Raw genomic sequence first — 19,838 nt, 5'->3', positions numbered from 1 at the left:
GTGGACTGGCCTTAAGGGTCATTTGGTTACACTGAAGACTTAACTGTGCATACATTTGGATGGTTTTGATTGCCAGTATTTATTGGAACAACTTCTCGTTCTTTTGGGTTGTGTTGGGTCTTTTAACACCAACTGGAGAACAGGCGTTTATTATATAGGAATTCCTACTCCACACAAATGCATCAGAGGGATCTCACAAGCTTTGTATTATGTCTCCTCCTGTCCCCTGAACAAACATGGTTCTCAAATGCATGATTACAGGTTGAGAGTTTTATGTTTTCACCTTTTTTAATACAGGTAAGTCATGCAGTCTTATGGATGGGGCGAAAGATTAATTATGAACGAAGACACTCGGTGTGATACATAATTCAAATTTTATCCTCTCTCCTCCCACTCCCATCTCCCTCTGTACCCTTTTGCCCCTCTTCTCTGTCACCTTCACTCCCTCATTTTATTCCTCTTTTTATGATTGCGCTCCCCACCATCTCACCCTTCTCCCACGCACACACACCTTCCCCTATCTCACCCGTTCCACTGTTCCTAATTGAATTTACAACTCACCTGTCCTTGTCCTTATCCTCTCCCCCCCCCCCCTCTCTCTCTCTCTCTCTCTCTCTCTCTCTCTCTCTCTCTCTCTCTCTCTCTCTCTCTCTCTCTCTCTCTCTCTCTCTCTCTCTCTCTTCCTTCTCTCTCTCGTGCTCACTGCCATGCACACTGATATCTGTTATCTGTTACCATCTTCAACTATTTTGTCATCTAATCTCCACCTTGTCCCCCCCTCCTCTCCTCTCTGTCATCCATCCATCTCCTCTTCCAGACCGCCCCAACGTGGCTATCAACCTGACCCGCCAGGGGAGTGCAGGACCTGGACCAGGACTGGGTCGAGTGGAATGGCTGGTACCTCTGGTGGTGGTGTCAGCTCTGACCTTCTTCTGTCTGGTGCTGCTCCTGGCTGTGTTGGTCTACTGGAGGTGGGTACCAACAAAGCTACTGTAGGTTAGGTTTAAGGTTCAAGATATTTATTTTCACATACACATACATGGTTTCATTTCTCAATATTGTAAAGCACTGTGTGCCATGAAACGGTGCCGTACAAATAAAATATAATTATCCCCTCTTGAGGTTCAATAATAAGGGCCTGACAGTGCGTCGCGGGTTCGAGTCCCGAGCCCGACGGCCTTTGCTGCGTATCATTCCCTGTGTCTCTCTCCCCGTTTCCTGTCTCTCATCACTGATACTATCCAATGAAGGCAGAAAAGATTACGAATGTCGGGTGATTTTCTTTAGCACATACCCACAGCCTTATTTATTTAAAAAAAACAATGAAAAAATAGCCTTGGCTCAAGTCTTTAATTGAATAAATTAATTAACATCACTGTCAATGGGGGAGTGCCCCGGAGAATGAAGTGGTAATCCCGCTGGGATTTCCTGACATTGTGGGAAGTTGACTGGAAACATGGCAGGTGCTGGTTGGCTGCTGGCCTTGCTATCACGCAGCCATCTGTGAACTGACAGGTTTCTGCAGCAGCCGTGTTTGGTGACCGAGCTTTACAGCAAGGTCGTTCCTGGTGACAGTTCGGCGTGCGTTGGCACTTGACTTTACCACATGAAAAGAAAGGAGGGAACCAAATATAGACCCCTGGGGGACCCCGGTCATCAAAGTACTCTAGGTTTAACCCATTTAGACCTAGAAAGCCTATACGTTATAATATACCTTTCAATCCGGGAAAGCATCTGTGTCATTTTAGTTGTTACTATACATCGTCACTGTCGGGCAGAAACCTTGTATCTCCTAGTTATTTATTTTTTATTTTTTTGTAAATTAAAGCCCTACTTCATCACACAAGAGTGTCGCACAAAAGTAGTGAAAATAGCCGATCTATAAGCACACATAGCACGAGGCTATTTTCCCATATTTAAATCGTTTTTAAAATAATAAAAAAGGAGCTGTTTCCACCTGACAACAATATATAGCAACATGATTAAAAATATATATAATAATTGAATCAAAAATAGTTTTTCCAAATACTTTGGACTAAGCGTTTGTAGAATCGGCCTCAGGTCTTAAAGGGTTAAGTGGTTAAACTTGTGCTGATTGGTCCGTTGTCTTATTTTCCCTAGGACTGATCAATCACTATGAATGGGTGAGTGTAACACATTGTAAAGCACTTTGAATGAAGGCGCTATAGAAATTAATACAGCATAGAAAAGCAGACCATTTAGAACAACCTTTGCCCTGTACATCACCACCATTCCAAACAGCCAATATCAGGAATTGATTAGGTCCTATATAGAGCACATAAATTGTTCCTAGGATCGTGAAGGAAAGAGCTTAAGGGAAGAATTAGAGGGTTCTCTGTCAAGATGATATTATGATTTAGGACAGAAATGAGACTGCGTGGGGATTTTTTGCGGATTTATGGGTGAATGGATGTGATTCTTTTAGAGGTGATTTGAGGTACTTTTTGCAAGGTTTTCTAAAGAGATGGGCTTTCAGTTTATGACAGTGTTATGACACACAAACATTACGTTAGAGGGATATTAGGGGTGGGGGGTAGGTACATAGCAGAAAACACTACCGCTCATGAGCTACATCCAACAACACGATGGTTCTAAGAATGTTGCACGCACATCCCAAGAAAACAGTGAATCATTTCCCTCTCCACCTCCATTACTAACATGGTGTTGTTGTGGAGAGCTGAGACTCATCAGTCATAAGAGTTGTTTGCGTTCATCTATTATCTGATAAGAGTTGTTTAGTTTGAGTTTGTGCTCAGAGTGATATCATCAGAGAATGCTATATCTTTCAGCTGTTAATTAAAATTTCACTCAAACGAAATCATTTATTGGACCAGTCTGGACCAGCCTCCAGTGAGGGATGCTGCCGGGAAAAGAGTTTCCACTTAATCAGTAAGTCAAACGGGGCCTCTTAGGAATTATATTCATAACAAACCCTATGACTAAATAATGTTATCAATGGAGGTTTTATTTACTAGTGAAGAGATTAAATAGAGTTGAGATTTATTATCGATGAAATGTCCCCCTTTGTAGGCCAGAGTCCCCATTTCTATTTGAAATTCAGACTCTCCTGACCACCTGTGCAAAGCCTCAAAGGACTTCAGGCATGCAACATTAATATTATTGTAGCTACTTGGATGGTAGTGAAACAGCAGGCTTTGTAGATAGTTTTACTGTAGCACAGAGACGAAATGCATGCTTGGGCATCATTATACAAATTCTAACAAAGGCTTAACATTTTGGTCAAGGTCTTTACTACCACATACTGTCTTACTAATTGATGGTGGGTCTGTAACTCGGAAATGTTCACATTTGGACATTCTGAGTGGTAAGTAAACACTGATGATTTTACATTATAAACTATGGGGTTCCAGAGAATTTTTAGAAATCATATCAAATGGGGTACCATGGCCTCATGCATATCAAACTGGGGGTCCTTGAAATTAAAAAGGTTAAGAATGACTGGCCTAGGGTTTCATGTCTCTTTTAAGGACCTGACAGGTTCCTGATACATGCAATCCTTCTTTCAACCAACAGGGGTAGTGAGCGGGATACAACAAATGTTGATTTAGTTGTTTGTTCGCTCATCGAGCTGATAAGGCTCTGTGGCAATGCTGTGCCTCAAGTAAGCTGACACTGGCACGGATTCTCTCCTCTATTTGAAACAAATCAACTGAAAAGATATTGCATCGTGGGGGGATCTGGCCTGCTGTGTTTTCTGTCTAGCTGTGAATTCAGCTACACGGTGAACAGAGTGAACATGATTGGAAGACTGGATTGCACAGAGGGCTTGGTTTGCTGCTGTTTTTAAACTCATCCATGCTGCTGCAGTAATGACTGTCTAGTGCTAGTGTTTGATGTGAGTTTATGGTGCACGTGTGTACAGTGTACGGTATGTGCAAGGGTGTGTGTGTGTGTGTGTGTGTGTGTGTGTGTGTGTGTGTGTGTGTGTGTGTGTGTGTGTGTGTGTGTGTGTGTGTGTGTGTGTGTGTGTGTGTGTGTGTGTGTCTGTGTGTATGTGTGTGTGTGTGTATGTATGTGTGTGTGTGTGTGTGTGTGTGTGTGTGTGTGTGTGTGTGTGTGTGTGTGTGTGTGTGTGTGTGTGTCTACACACACACACACACACACACACACATACTGTACACACAAATACACTCATACTTAGGAGAAGGGCTGGTAGCAGGTGCTTGGAGGCGTGTTGGGAATTTAATCCTATTGTGGAGCAAAGCTCAGGTCACAACCCTGTGTTTTACACTACCCCCCCCCCCCCACCACCACCACACACACAGACACACACACACACACACACACACACACACACACACACACACACACACACACACACACACACAACCCCACACACACACACACACACACACACACACACACACACACACACACACACACACACACAGACACAGACACAAACACACGCACACGCAGGCCACAAACCCAACCCCATTGCCCCCCCCCCCCCCAACCAAGACCCTCCCACATGGCCCCGAACAGTCCCAGTCTAGTCACCGACTGTCACCTGACTAGCAGGAAGTAAATACTTGTGAATGACCTGAGAGAGAGAGAGAGAGAGAGAGAGAGAGAGAGAGAGAGAGAGAGATAGAGAGAGAGAGGGAGAGGCCAACCCCCCTCATGCCTTGTTAAGGCACTCTCGTCCCTCCCTCTATCCTCGTCCCAGTGTGTGTGTGTGTGTGTGTGTGTGTGTATGTGTGTGTTCTGGTAGTCAGTGTGTTCCAGTATAGCAGCATGCAGGCACTGTGTAGCTGCCCTCTCTGCTCTCTCCCCTCTCCTCGTTCAGTAGGATGAACAACCTCTGCTCTCTTCTTTGCATCAAATACAGGTAGGGTCAGGACACACACATGTCAACGCGTACACACACACACACACACACACACACACACACACACACACACACACACACTCACACACACACACACACACACACTGGAGAGGGACATTCATAGGCAGCAGTGTTTAACACCCACACCAACACACACACACGTGTGCACGCGAGTACGCAAGTACTTATATGTTGTAGGTGGGAATTTTCCTCTATGCTCATGCTCAGTACGCGTGGAGCAGTGTTTTAACATACACACACACTGGGGCACCGAAAATAGTTTTTTAATACCTCCAATACGCACACCACACACACACGCACGCATAAACATAAACATGATATACATGCACAGGCTGTAGTACCTTAACCTTTAGTTACAGTAGGTGGGTGGAATTTGTTGTAGGATATACACTTACACAGTTATATATACAGTCCTAGGAGTCGTATTTACCGTGTGTGCGTGCGTGCACACACACATACACACACACACACACACACACACACACACACACACACACACACACACACACACACACACACACACACACACACACACACACACACACACACACACACACACACACACACACACACACAGTAAGGTTATGATAGTTTTGTATTATTCCTTTTTATTGTTATTTTAAATCAATTCAGTGGATTTGCCAGTTTCAGTTTGTTTTTATTGTTTAAAAAGTTTTCATTTTACTTTCATTTTTATTAAAATTCGGTAATACTGTAGTTTCTGTATTGGTCAGAGGAAATATTTTACTAGTTCAGAATAGGTAGGCTATGTTTTCCCAAATCACTTTGGGAAGGCAGTTGACTCATGTAGTTAGTTTTAGTTTCATTTTGATTAGTTTCATTAATAGTTTCAGTATTTCTTAGGGAAAATATTTAAGAATTTCAGAATAGGTAGGCTTCACTTTGTGAAGGCAGTTGACTCAGATATGTAGATATCCAGGTATCAATAAATGTATACAGTAGACCAATGCCTCATCCATACAGTCTATTTTTACATTATTTTCGTTTTTTAAATTCACAATATATATATATATATTTTTTTCTTTTACTGAATTTCTTTTTTTTTACACCTACTAAAAAAAAATTTGTTTTAGGGAACTATGATAAACTACGCACACACACACACACACACACACACACACACACACACACACACACACACACACACACACACACACACACACACACACACACACACACACACACACACACACACACACACACACACACACTGATATCAAGTATACAGCACAATCCCTCATGTAGGAAATGGCCCATCAACACAATGCTTGGGCCCTAGTTTTATAAAGAAGATGACCTATTTCAGCCAGGCTTTGGTGTTGTTTGCATACATGTATAATGTGCTCGCGTTATAACCATTAAGACCTGCATGAGGTCGATAAAAAAAAATCGAAATCTAAATCTTGTAAATCAGTAGTTCTCCAACATTTTCATGCCAAGGACCCCCAAAATGATATGTATTTGGCTGCGGACCTCCCATCTGAAAATGTTTTGTGCCAGGGACCCCCAGAAGAGAAGATTTGTGTAAAAAAAAAATCTAAATTAACACTTTCAAGATTTTTCAAAAATGTGAACTGCGAGCTTGTACATCATTTTTGAGAACCACTGTTCTAAATCATAAGAGTTTTCTGAAAAACGTATGTAGCTACATAAATTATGTAGCTAAAATCTAAAATGACACAGAAGCTTTCCCGGTTTTAATGGGTTAATACATCTGGCCTGGAAATTGTGCCTTTTAGTTGCAATCGAGGATAAAACACAATAAAGTCCATATTTGTTTCCGTTGTGGTCCTCTCACAAACAATCAAAAAGGTGACAACCTACGTGTGTGGCAGTCATAGCTACAATAAATAATTGAATAAGAATGGCTTCTCTTTTAAACTTTGAGTCAGGCACTGGAAAATGCTTACATTTATTTAAATAGCATTGATTAACTATATTGTCTTTTCGATCAGCTATCAACATTAATAATAATAATAATAATAATAATGATAATAATATAGCAGTATAGATAGAGGACGAGAGATGCAATTTTTGAATAAATGCTGTAGTGAAATTGTGAGGTGCTGGAAACCTCAGACTTTGACATTTCTGAAGTGACTTTAGAAACCTGATATAAACCCTAACATCCCTAAAAAAGTGTTCATGTGACCTTGAGAACGTAAACAGCATATTTATTACACTAAAAGGTCTAAATGAACAGTCCTCCTCCTGCAGTTTCCAGTAGAACTAGCATACTGTATATTCAAAATATGCCTAATTTCATCATTTCAATAGCAATTTACAATTTAGGCTTTTAGCAGACGCTTTTATATTTGTTTTCAGTCTGATGGAGCCCCTGACAGAGAGTAAAACCAGGTAGGTGAGATACAGGCTTTTCTCTCAATCGATTAACAAGGAAGCGATTGGAGGAGGAAATCTTGGGATCACGTGATCTCCTGGATCTGTGTGTCTGAGGATTAAATGGTCACTCATGTGTCAGCGAACACCGCCATCTAGGGGAAAAACACTGAAAACACCAAAACACGTCAAACCCGTCAATGGCAGTGAATGAGTTAAAAAAAGGTGACAAGGAGGACTTCTCCGCAACTTTTCATCATGATTGGTGTTGAATCCTCTTTTTTCACATTTGAAGTTGGATCATTTCTTGTTAGTGGAATTCACTTTTCCGTGTGTTAAAGTGCATCTTCAGTTGTGGCTGCTTGAACATGAGCAGCAACACGCCTAGACCGACGATTACGTATTACAAAACTCACCGTCGCCGACATCAATAGGAATGAAATGGCAAGACCGGCAGTAACACGTCCAATAATAATAATAATAGCCATGGCGGTACTTCCTTTGTGGAGGAACGGGTTGTGGCAGGGATCACTCTGCTCCTCACTGACTAGGTTCTTCATTTCACAAAAGTATTCATGAACCCTCCTCCCTTGGCGATTGTTGCTGATATTCCAGTGTGTAGGCTTCTGTCCAGAGTCAAACACCATCCATTTCCCTCCATCTTCCCTCCAGATCCAGCGATAGGTGACCAAACCTGAATCTTTAATGTCCCCTTGACAGATGAGTGTGCACCTGCGATAGTAGGGTGAACAATCCAGTGGCTGGATAGCCACCAATGGCTTTGGGACTTTCTTAATCACTTCAACACTGTATGTCTTGCTCTGCAGTCGGCCGTTTACCTCCATAGAATAGACTCCACTGTCTTCTATGGTCATATTTTTGATTACCAACTTTCCAGTTTCTTTATTCAATTCGGTGCGTTCTTTGTATGTTCCATAGTAATCCACATGAGGCCCATAGTTCTCATCCCATTCTACCACCTTACTGGGGCCATGTTTCCATAGGATGCCAGTGATGTTGTCTTGAGTAACAGATGTATTATCCGGATTCAATTCAAGGCTCCAATCCAGCGGTATGGATTTCACATCTTGCTGGGCTGCTGCCAGGCTGAGTCCAGCCGCTGCCAGCAGACACACGCACCACGGAGCCTTCATATTGATGATGATGTCTCCTCCTCCAGCTTCACGGATCACAACCTCTGGAATCCGCTGGAATCTGTGCTAGCCTGTTTAGCTTAGCATGGCTAATAGTTCCTACAAAAGGTCTGGACATCGCTGTGGTGGAGAACGAGCACTTTATTCTAATTACAACGAGAGACATCATACACAGCTGTTCAATTATAGTTTAACGGCCTGGACCGCTGGCGTAGCGGTCCCGAAGGCCTTTGCTGCATGTCACTCCCCATCGCTCTCCTCATTTCCTGTCAGAATATTATCCTATCAATACAAAAAAGCCCCAAAAAATTTCTTTAAAAAATGATAGTTTAACCAGTTTTCCCATTAACTGTACCACTTCTTTCTCTAACGTGACTTCTCCTCTCTGACTGCATGACTGTATGACTTATGTTCTCACTACACTATAATCTGCGCATTACTGTAGTCCGTGGCAGCCGCGTTACCGTAACGCATTGTGAGCTTGTAGATCTGCTATTTTTGGCACAGGACCCCGTTGTACGACTAAGTATAAATCAGGCATTAGTTGGAGATTAACACGTTTGTCGGCTGTTAACACACAACACGTCTAGACTACAACCCCTCCCACTCACTAAGATCACTAAGATCAGCTAACACAGGAAGGCTGTTCAAGCCTTCCCTAAAATACCCTGGACAACACTCTGCACGTCTTAGACTCTTCTCCCTCCTGGCTCCCAAACTGTGGAATAAACTCCCCTTTGCAGTCAGAACTGCAGACTTTACTCCTAATTTTCCGCTGAAGTGAATGCTCACCTCTTCAAACTGCACCTCACACCCTGCACTCCTCTCTCCTTGTATCCCCTTCTTGTCACCTTTTATCAATAGATGCTATTTTACTATGCACATACTGTATATGTTGGTCACTTGTTCTCATGTTTTTGTTCTTTAGAATTGTTTTTCTTGACCACAAGTGTTAAGTACGTTTAGTTTTTTATGTTTTTTTTACAAAGCATGTTGTTTAGACAGATTCTAGGTTCATTGTTTACCTGGTAGACTAGTTTCTTTGAGGCACTACATTGTTCTTCTGCACTATGCTTGTGTGACTATTTGCCCAGTTATTTGTTGACTAGAGTTCATGCTTACTTTGCTTATTCTGATCTCGTACTTCTAAGTCGCTCTGCATAAGAGCATCTTCTAAATACCTAAATGGTAAACAGCCATTTAGCCCGTACAGCTCTAAACTAAGCTGGAGAGCTGTCTTCACTGGGAGAATTGATTCAAGTCTCTTATAAATCTCTTCTAATGCCAATACCTAGAATACAAACGTTTTACTTCCATGGCTCCTTCGAGAGGTGACAGAAATGCAAGCTAGATACTGCAGTGCACACATGTCCACATGCACCTGCACACATGACTGACATCCTTGCGCTTGCTCTCTTTTGATCCAGCTTGAGTTTTGACTGCTTTTTGAGAGTGGTGACAAGCAACAGTAGTTTGATGATCAGTGGAATTGAATTATAACTCCAAACTGTCTCCTCACTACTCCAGCAACCTTCACTTCAAACATGTTGGATGTGAATTCACCAGACATTTCAGTCACATTAGTGATGTGTCCACGTGTGCTTGCTAATACACTACGTACCTTCTTACACCTAGACTTACAGTATTTGACAGATATCTAACATTTAAAACACACCTATCGTTCGTGTGTGTGTGTGTGTGTGTGTGTGTGTGTGTGTGTGTGTGTGTGTGTGTGTGTGTGTGTGTGTGTGTGTGTGTGTGTGTGTGTGTGTGTGTGTGTGTGTGTGTGCGTGCGTGCGTGCGTGCGTGCGTGCGTGCGTGCGTGCGTGCGTGCGTGCGTGCGTGCGTGCGTGCGTGCGTGCGTGCGTGCGCGCGCGTGCGTGCGGAGTACAAAGTACATGTCAATAGTGACAGTCTCTATCTTCTCTCTCTCTCTATTATTACTATTGTTGCTTTATTGCAAATTATTTTCCCTATGTTGTCTTGTTGCTGCAATGCCAATGACCCGAAACCCAATTTTCTTCCTCAAGGACTGTACACAAGAATTTAAAATGTTGAATGTATTTCTCTGTCCACCCCTCTCGCAGGCGCTGTTTTCAGACGGCACACTTCTATGTGGAGGATAGCAGTTCACCCAGAGTGGTGCCCAATGAGAGCATCCCTGTCATCCCTATCCCAGGTAAGGACCAATCACAGCCCACCTTTCATTCTGCTTTGTACACAGCAAAATCTTCTTTGTTCATTTAAGAGTGTGAAAATAGACCCAAAATGGACCCTTACAGGGATTCTTATGGTGCTCGTTCATATTTTGGTGTTTATTTGTTTGTTTGTTTGTTTGTTTGTTTGTTTGTTTGTTTGTTTCTTTCTTTCTTTTCTTCCTGTTTTCATTTTCATTTTGTCATGCTTCTATCCTGCGGGAGTGTTTCCACACAGTTCTACTGTACTGTAGGTGGTGGTCTTCTTGGAGGGTCATTGGTCAATGTTATTCTTACCCAGGGGTCAGAGTTCAACAGGTTATCTGGTTGCACTGATAGCCAAAGGGTCACATAGACGCATCAATAATCTACACCATGGAGACACACACACACACACACGCACACGCACACGCACACGCACACGCTCTCTCACACACACACACACACACACACACACACACACACACACACACACACACACACACACACACACACAAACACGTGAGTGTAGAAGCCGTGTTTCTAGGGGTGCTGGGAATCCATAGTAGTGTGTGTTGAGAGAACATGATTTGAGGACACACACAGACACACACACAAAATGCATGAGGTGTCATAGACACTGATCCTCTCTTGCCTGTCCAGAGTTCGTTTTGTGCTGGAATGAAGTAGAGTTGTGGCCCAAAACACTTAACGTCAATTAGAGCTCAGCACAAATCCACAATGGCCCTCCATCCACCCCACGACACCAGTGCCAATTGACCCAGTGTGGCAGAGCAACCAATCACCAGGCACCAAGAGCAACACTTACAAAATCTAAATGAGGGGGTGGAGAAGGCTAAAGTGAAATTTTGTGTGTGAGTGTGCATGCGTGCGTGAGTGAGAGTGTGAGTGCCTGCGTGTGTGTGAATGGGGGGGTTTGAACCTACGCAGTTGTGTGTCCAAGCCATGCTGCTTTTCTTTCATTCAGTTGAAATTCGAAATGCATTTTAGGCTGGAATTTATAATAATTTTGTGGAAGGTTATTAGTGCTTTTTTTGGGGGGTAGCACAGTGGAGAGACACAGGAGGAAAGAAAGAGTAGAGACAGCTAGGTCACGAGCCAGATTCAATCCCTCAACGTTGCTGCTTGGTCTGTGCCTGTGGGGGTACATGTGCATGTACTCACTTGATGAGCCACGAGGACACCCCTAAGCCTGATGTATACTTCAGTGTACTGTGGTGTTACGTGCTCACAACGCATTGCGTCGCATTGTGAACTTGTTGATCTGCTACTTTCAGCACACAACACAAACCCGCAACAAAGTATAAATCAAGCTTTACAGTCTTTGCACATTTTAATCACAATTTCTCTGTTTTGAGACACTGGGGACGTAGTACCCCCCAGCCCCCCCATCACACCGAGTCTGTTTGCATGCACACAGCACGCTGTGGGATCTGGTGTGTCTCTGTTAAGGCCTCTCGGGTACCACTGTGAAAACTGGATCCGTTAGCCAACAGTACTGTACTGCTAATGAGCTTCTCTGGGGAGTAGAAGCGAATGTGACCTTCTGTTCTGTACCAGAAATCAGTCAGATGTTGCTAAAGCTCATTTGGAGAAATACAACTGTTTCAAGGTTTTCATCGCATTAATTTTTAATTATTGTGCACCACTGAAGTGAAAAATGAAGCTTTGAGACTTGAAAATGCACAGTGATGCGTGCATTACATGTGATGCGTGTTACAACAAGAGAATGGTTCGCAGAGGACCATGCTAACAAGTTTGTCAACAAACTTTGTGTCTTTTTCTATTTTAACTGGCTTAAAATTACTATAGATAAGTCCCCTGAGGATGAAACAGAAAGCATTGTCTGAGAATGAGTAGAACACTGATCAAGACATCAGATCATCATGAGAATCTCATTACTCCTGCTGTGCATTTAACTGAAACTTGCACAGTAAAATCCCTAGTGTTCATTTAATCAGTGGTTCCCAAACACTGGGATTTTCATGGGTCGCAATAGAATTATTTCAAAACATTAAAAATATTATAATAATCAAAATAAATGAAAAAATATAATGAAAATAGCAGATCTACAAGCTCACAGCGGGTCACAACACAGCGCGTTTTGAGCTTGTAGATTGGCTATTTTCACTATTAAATAGGGCTTAAGTGGTTAATTCATAATTTTCTTTTATTTGGGTCCCTTTTTGGGTTTCTTTTATTTTGGGTCTTGTGCTAAAAAGTTTGGGAAACGCTTATGTTTCAGTTTTTTTGCACTCTCATGCTCAATTTATATTCCGTCGTACTATGGAGTCACGCATCGGAGACAGCAGATCTACAAGCTCACATGTTACATTGCGACCACTTGTGGCTATTTTCATGACTTCATTGTATGACGAAGAATAAATCAGACTCGTGTCTCCACACAGACTCAAAAAAGCCAATCCCTTCTGGGCAGCAGCAGTGAGATCCATTGCGTTTGGGTGATGAGGTGGCAGTGCACCATATGCTACTTGTGTTAATTGTCCCGACAAGTCCAGGCCCAGAGCTTAACATGACCTCTAATCCTCTTTCAGGTCTCCTGCTGGATTAAAACCTGTAAGGGAAGCCAGTTACCAGAGGCGGCACGCACACGCACGCACACACACACACACACACACACACACACACACACACACACACACACACACACACACACACACACACACACACACACACACACACACACACACACACAATCACAAACAATCACAAACAAAGCAAGAGAATCATTCCGGTGATGTGTGCACCAAAAGGGATCTATGATATCAAAGAAAAAGGTCCTGCACACTGTCTGGAACTTGCAAAAAGGATGCTCTTTATTAAATCAACGTTTCGGCCGTTAGCCCTTCATCAGGACAACATTTTTCATTGATTTGATATCAAAGATCCCTTTCTGAACATTTGGACTTCCCTGGTTGTCCTACGCGCCTGTCACTAACCTTTTGAGGTGTGCATCGGCCTTCTTTTAAAAGGTGATGTTTGCACCAAAATATCAGTTTCAATTAGATTAGATTCTCCAATGCGGCCGTTCCATGATTTACAGCCCTCCCTGTTTAACAGCTGCCCGCCTGCTGTGCTGAGTGCACCAACTCAGATGATTTTGTCACATTTGCAAACTTAAACACAGATTTTAGAATAGTGGAAAGTCTGGTGACGCGAGGTTAGAGAGAGAGAGAGAGAGAGAGACAGAGTCGGGTGAGAATGGTAGTCAGAGAGAGGGACCGAAAGAAACGGAGCGAGGAAGAGATATAAATCAGTGTTCATATTTCATGAGGACTAAATTGTGGATGGCTGTGAGAGATGTTTTGGGCTGTTCCTGTCTCAGAGTGATGTGTTAACATCCTCCTCTCTAAAACAGGTCTAGTCATTCAGGCACTGTCAGCTGTTGGAGCTGTTGCCTAGCGCTTTGTGAACATTTGTACATAAGTGTTTGCTCGCTGAGCAGATGAAACGTCCCTCCCGTCTCGTCTTATCTCTCTAAAAGAGGCGTCAGTTGCTCCCATGAGGGCTGTTCCATTACGATTGAGTACTCATTGCGCTCATTAAACTGTACTTTATTTACTGCCATTGTAGGAGTAATAGTGGTGCTTGAAAGTTTGTGAACCCTTTAGAATGGTCTATAGTATATACTTCTGCATAAATTACCTAAAACGTCATCAGATTTTCACACAATTCCTGAAAGTAGATAAAGAGAACCGCTTAAACCCATATACTTTGTCGACCGGGGTTCCCCACGTGTCTGTACTTGGTCCCCTCCTTTTTTGCCTCTACACAAAATCTCTTCAATGAAAAGAGCTGATCTACAAGTTTACATTGCATTGCAACACATTATTGTAAGCTTGTAGATCAGCTATTTTCTGCGATCGCAAACAATTGCCTATTTTCGCGGAATGTTCGCCCATTATGACATGCCTAGAATAGGAACACTAGGGTTCAATGGTTACAAAATTACACAAAAATATTATACGATTACATGGTCAATTTATTGATGAACATTATCCAATATTATATGTGTGACTGGCAAATGTCTATGTGCCATTTCAGTAAAACTTTTGCTTTCAGATACTGGTGCGACCCTCTTGTACAGGAATAACTGCCACTTAATATTTCCTGTAACTGTTGATCACTCCTTCATTTTAACTCATTCCTCCGTACAGAACTTCAACTCTGGGATGTTGGTGGGTTTACTTAGCCTGGTTCCAAACCAGGTTTGTCAGTCTGATAATCAGGCTAGGGTTTACTCACATGCTGCTCACTTCATGCCTTTCCATAACTATTGGATTAAGGTCAGGACTAGTTTGACTTGGGCCATTCAAAAACATGAACTCTATTCTGTTCTTTATTCAGTCATTGATGGTGTGGTGAGTAATGCTCCCCAAGTGGATTGAGTATCATGTGTGCAGTGTTAGTGAATGCAGCCTCAGGCCTGACTCCGCCCCAACCACTTCCTTAATCAGGGTCAGATCATATAACTCACCTGTTTTTCCTGAGCTCACTGTTTTGGCTCCTGTCCTCTGTCTGGTGTTGGTGCTACAGGTATGTAGTTTAAACGCTTAGCTTTTTAGACGGCATACTTTAGTTGTTTGTTCTAGCTTTGCTTTGTTGGGCATATTTGTGTGGTGGAATCCCATTGCGGTTCTGCCCACCTTTTTGTTTTGTTAGCCCAAGTGTTAATGTCTCATACCAGAGGTGGTGAGTAAGGTTGCAACATCAAAGTGTTTTTTTGTTTGTCATTTTAGTATGCGGCATGGTGAGCCTGAGTAACTCCTGTTCTCTCGTATGGGTCCACCCGCTGCTGTTTGACTCATTGTTTTGTTTCAGTTATTTATTTGACTGTAGTCAGTGGCAGTGGTGTAAAGTAACTAAGTACATTTACTTAAGTACAATTTTGACATATTTTTACCTACTTGAATATTTCCAATTTTCAATACTAATTTTCAACTTCTATCTACTCCACTACATTTCAGAGGCAAATATTGTACTTTTACTCCACTAAAATCTTTTGAAAGCTTTAGTTACTAGTTACTTTGTAGATTTTGATTATTATTACAAAACATACATTAACCACCTCAGTCCTATATACATTTCGGCCATTTAAAAATAGCCGATCTACAAGCTCACTTAGATCGGCTATTTTCGAAGGATTTTTATGAATTTAATACATTTGAAAACAGGATATTCTGTGTAACGAGTACTTTTACTTTTCATACTTTAAGTACATTTTGATACCAATACTTTTGTACTTTTACGCAAGTAAATTTTTAACAGAGTATTTCTACATTGCAGTATTGATACTTTTACTTAAGTAAAAAAATTGAGTACTTTTTCCACCACTGCCTCTTGGCTCTGTGCATAAGTGGGCGCCGTATGATTTTAGATCTCACAAACATCTTATTACTGTTGCTAGATCTCGCGAGAGTCTTTCTGGAAAAAAAAGCTATTTTTGCGTCAGAATGTTGATTGTGTAGCTTGTGAAGAATAGGTCCAACGTTTAGTTCAGTGACCATTGGGCAAAAAAAAAAAGGTAAGAAGCTGTATTCACGTTCACTTCTCCCACTGTAATTAATAGACTCACCACCTCCTCCTCTGGTCTCCTAAAGGGGAAAGTACTTACTGTATGTCACACAGATACGGGGAAGTAAAAGTGAGATGATGGGCTGTGTTGTTTTTCTATTGTTTGTCTTGGACTGCATGTCCCAGTTTTTAGAAGGTGGTGGTATACCCGTTTCCTGTTCCAGTTCATTTTCCCATAGCTTTGTTTGATCGTCTCGGCAGCAGATTTGAACTGGAAACACAGTTCCTCAATAAATAAATGACCCAAGTATAATGTTGGGGCTTTTTATGCCTTTATAGATAGGACAGTAGACTGACAGGAATTGGGGAGAGAGATGAGGAGTAACACGCAGTAACGGTCATCGGGAATGGGACTCAAACCCGCGACACGCTGGCATTGCAGCCTAGGGTGCCTGGACCGCCACGCTGCGGCCCAGGCAAGTATAATTTTTTGTCTCATTTGTTTAACTGGGGTTCTCTTGATCTACTTAAGTCTTGTGTGAAAAATCTTTAGGTCATATTTATACCGAAATGTAGAAAAGGGTTAACAAACTTTCAAGCTCTTGGAGGCCTGGTTGAGTTTGAATAATTGTACAATGCGTCGCAATTTTAGTTACTGGAGGAGGGGTGGGGATTGATTAACCGGGAACCTTCCTATTCCCAGACAATTAACTCTACCTCCTGAGCCATGCAACGGTCTCTAGTTTGAGGGTGATGATGTTAATATTTATTGGCAGAACAATTTATGAGTACGGTTGTTTAACTCACAGTAGCCGAGTTTGTACAGCTGGAGACGGTGAGCGGGGGAAAGTGCTTTTGGTTCACAAGTTAATAATAGTCTGTGACTTTTTTTATAGGCTACTTATCACTTATTTACAGTGCTACTGCTACCCTATTTTCTATTTAATGTAAATGTCAAATAATACCTTTTGTTTTCCCATTAGATTGTGTGTGTGTGTGTGTGTGTGTGTGTTTACACACACACACACCCCCACACACACACACACACACCCCCCCACACACACACACACACACACACACACACACACACACACACACACAGTGTATGTATATATATATATATATATATATTTTACCTTAGCGCTAGGTATACTCTTAGTTGCTTGTTTTAGAAGAGAATGCACTTAATACTTCTGGTGATTAGTAGTTTCGTTCCCCAACTATGTTGAATGCACTTATTGTAAGTCGCTTTGGATAAAAGCGTCTGCTAAATGACTGTAATGTGTGTGTGTGTGTGTGTGTGTGTGTGTGTGTGTATGTATTATATATATAAGTATATACACACACACACACACACACACACACACACACACACACACACACACACACACACACAAAAAATGATACGTTCTTAAAAAGAATGAACTGAAAATGTAATAAAAAAAACAAAAAATGAATAAAAAAAATTAGTAGTAGAAATCTTATAAAAATGTATGTATGAGAATACAGTTAATTGTAGATAGATAGAGAATGCACGTGTCCATTAATGCTTGCTTTGTTCTCTGCTGACTGTTGGATGAGAGTGGAAACTATACTTTTACAAGCACGTTGCAATTTATGAGTTATTTGTGTGTGTCACATATAAGGCTATGTATAGACGTCCAAACAGTTCTCTGAGATGTTATAGATATTCATAAACTAATACACCTGTCTGCCCAACTCCATCATTTCCTCCTCCTGTACTGTAGCATTGAGACAGTTATTCTGTATTGGGCTATCTGTTTTTTTCCATTATGTTTACAATGACCAATAAGCAAACTAATTTAGCCAGCAAACTCCCACCAACAACTTATCTGATCGTGTCACCCACCTCATCCCTAACCCACAAAGCACTCGCAATTATACGTGATTAGTACTACTGTGGAAAAGCATTCCCTCCCTGAGGGCAAAATTTAAAGTCTATCCTGGCCACAGAGCTCATAGTCCAGGCAAAGTAGCATTTCCAGACAGACTAATTGTAAGAGAATTTTTTTCAACAGATATCATTTCTATGAGGTGTCTAGAACAACATACTAAAAGTCCTAAGAAATCCTAGATGCGGAAATATGTTTAATTCTCATCAATTAAAGATGTGTGCTAATACATCGAGAAAACTAAACACCCTAATGGGCTTTTTTTTTTCCTTTTTTCCTATCACAATGAAACTTTCCACAATGAATCTTAACATGAAAACTAAACTTTTTTGTATTACAAGTTTCTTTGAAACTGAATTTGAATATGCAAATTAGCTTGATATATATTGAATATGCCCAAATTTGCATATCACGAAAATTACTTTTCCCCAAAATGTATTATATTTACATTGTTGTTTGTTAATGATATCAAACACACTGATCAGACTTTCATGACCCATTTCATCAAAATATTGTGACTTCATAGAATAACATCAAAAACACCATTCATATGTATGACAAATGCATAAATCCGTCAAATCTTCCCCCAACCATCCTACTGCTAACGGTTGATGGCAATGCTGCTTTTGGACTGGCCTCTAACCTGAAACCTGCCCGGCTTGGTTGTACCTGCCGGGGGTATAACTCCCACTGGTATAGTCCTCAGGGTAACAGAGGCACACAAGCCTCCCCACCACGACAAGGTAGCAACAACAGGGGAGGTTCTTTTTGTTTTTTTCTTATTTGTTTTTTGTTTATTTTATTGTTCAAACGTGATCCTCAACTCCTTTTGTATGATTCTTTGTTCTTGCACCCCCTATTTCAGTTCTTGGCGTGCTTAGTTCTTCCGCTCTGGATCATAGTCATCAGATAAATCAGGCAACTGGGAATTTGTACAGCTAGTACCACGACATTCTCCGCATATGGTAGTGCAAGGGAGTCCATGTTTTTTTGTGTGCATCTCTTCGTGCTGCAGTCTTTCTTGCAGCTACAGCAGACCACATCAAGTAATTCTGGTGGTCCTGCAGGCTGATCAGTCATTATTGGCATGAATCTACCACCTATAACATGCCATCCCCAGTCTTCTGGACTCATGCTTTCACTTGTTCCTTTCCATTCATTGATCTGGTAGAACACACAGAGACTGTGGAACTTCACAGCTGATGATGTTGGTGGAAGAGTTTGAGGTTCCACTGAAGATGTGGTCTTTCTCACAGAATTGCCTGTGTCTCAGCATATCCAGCGATTCATATTTGTCACCCCCATACAGTGAGACTAGAGCCTTTTCACCTGCTGCAACGATGATTCCTTTTCCTCTGACAGGCTGAACACCTTAGCTTGTTTGAGAAAGCTAGAGTCAGTTTTTACTTTTTTCAGTGCCAATCCCTTTATAATCCTGCTACCATAATTGGCGGCCAATTGGCGGCCACACTCATGGAGTGTACACGAGTGTATGGGGCCAATGTCCAAGCAGACACATGGCCCAACTAACTCCACATTTTCCCCCAAAATTCCTCAATATTCTGCCTGTGTTTACAGCTGCTTCCCATACCGTTACTGTACTTGCAGGATGTACAATCAATAACAAACGCATTATGCCCCAATACTTATGCAAATCACTTCGCCAGCTGCAATTTACTTCCTGAGGGTTCTTTTAACAGCCAATCATCATCATCTGCCACAAAACCTCAGCACCTTCGTTCCCCTGCAGAGCACACAGAAACAAGCGCTGCCTTGGTCTATGCAG

General features: G+C 41.8%; 1 protein-coding gene across 4 annotated transcripts in view; it reads left to right on the top strand.

The window, feature by feature from the left end:
• Positions 1–19,838, top strand: part of LOC308083099 (receptor-type tyrosine-protein phosphatase gamma-like) — a 387,100-nt gene that overhangs the window by 336,080 nt on the left and 31,182 nt on the right. For all 4 annotated transcript variants that reach the window (XM_080425241.1, XM_080425240.1, XM_080425239.1 and 1 more), the window contains exons 13-14: positions 818–971; positions 10,497–10,588. In XM_080425241.1, coding sequence (XP_080281367.1) covers positions 818–971; positions 10,497–10,588 — 246 coding nt within the window. The remainder of the gene's footprint in view (positions 1–817; positions 972–10,496; positions 10,589–19,838) is intronic.

Source organism: Gymnoscopelus braueri (genome assembly GCF_963280865.1).
Source record: "Gymnoscopelus braueri genome assembly, chromosome: 3".
In the NCBI taxonomy this organism is placed as follows: domain Eukaryota; kingdom Metazoa; phylum Chordata; class Actinopteri; order Myctophiformes; family Myctophidae; genus Gymnoscopelus; species Gymnoscopelus braueri.
Note: the sequence above shows the minus strand (reverse complement) of the source record. Positions and strands in the feature narration are given on the sequence as shown.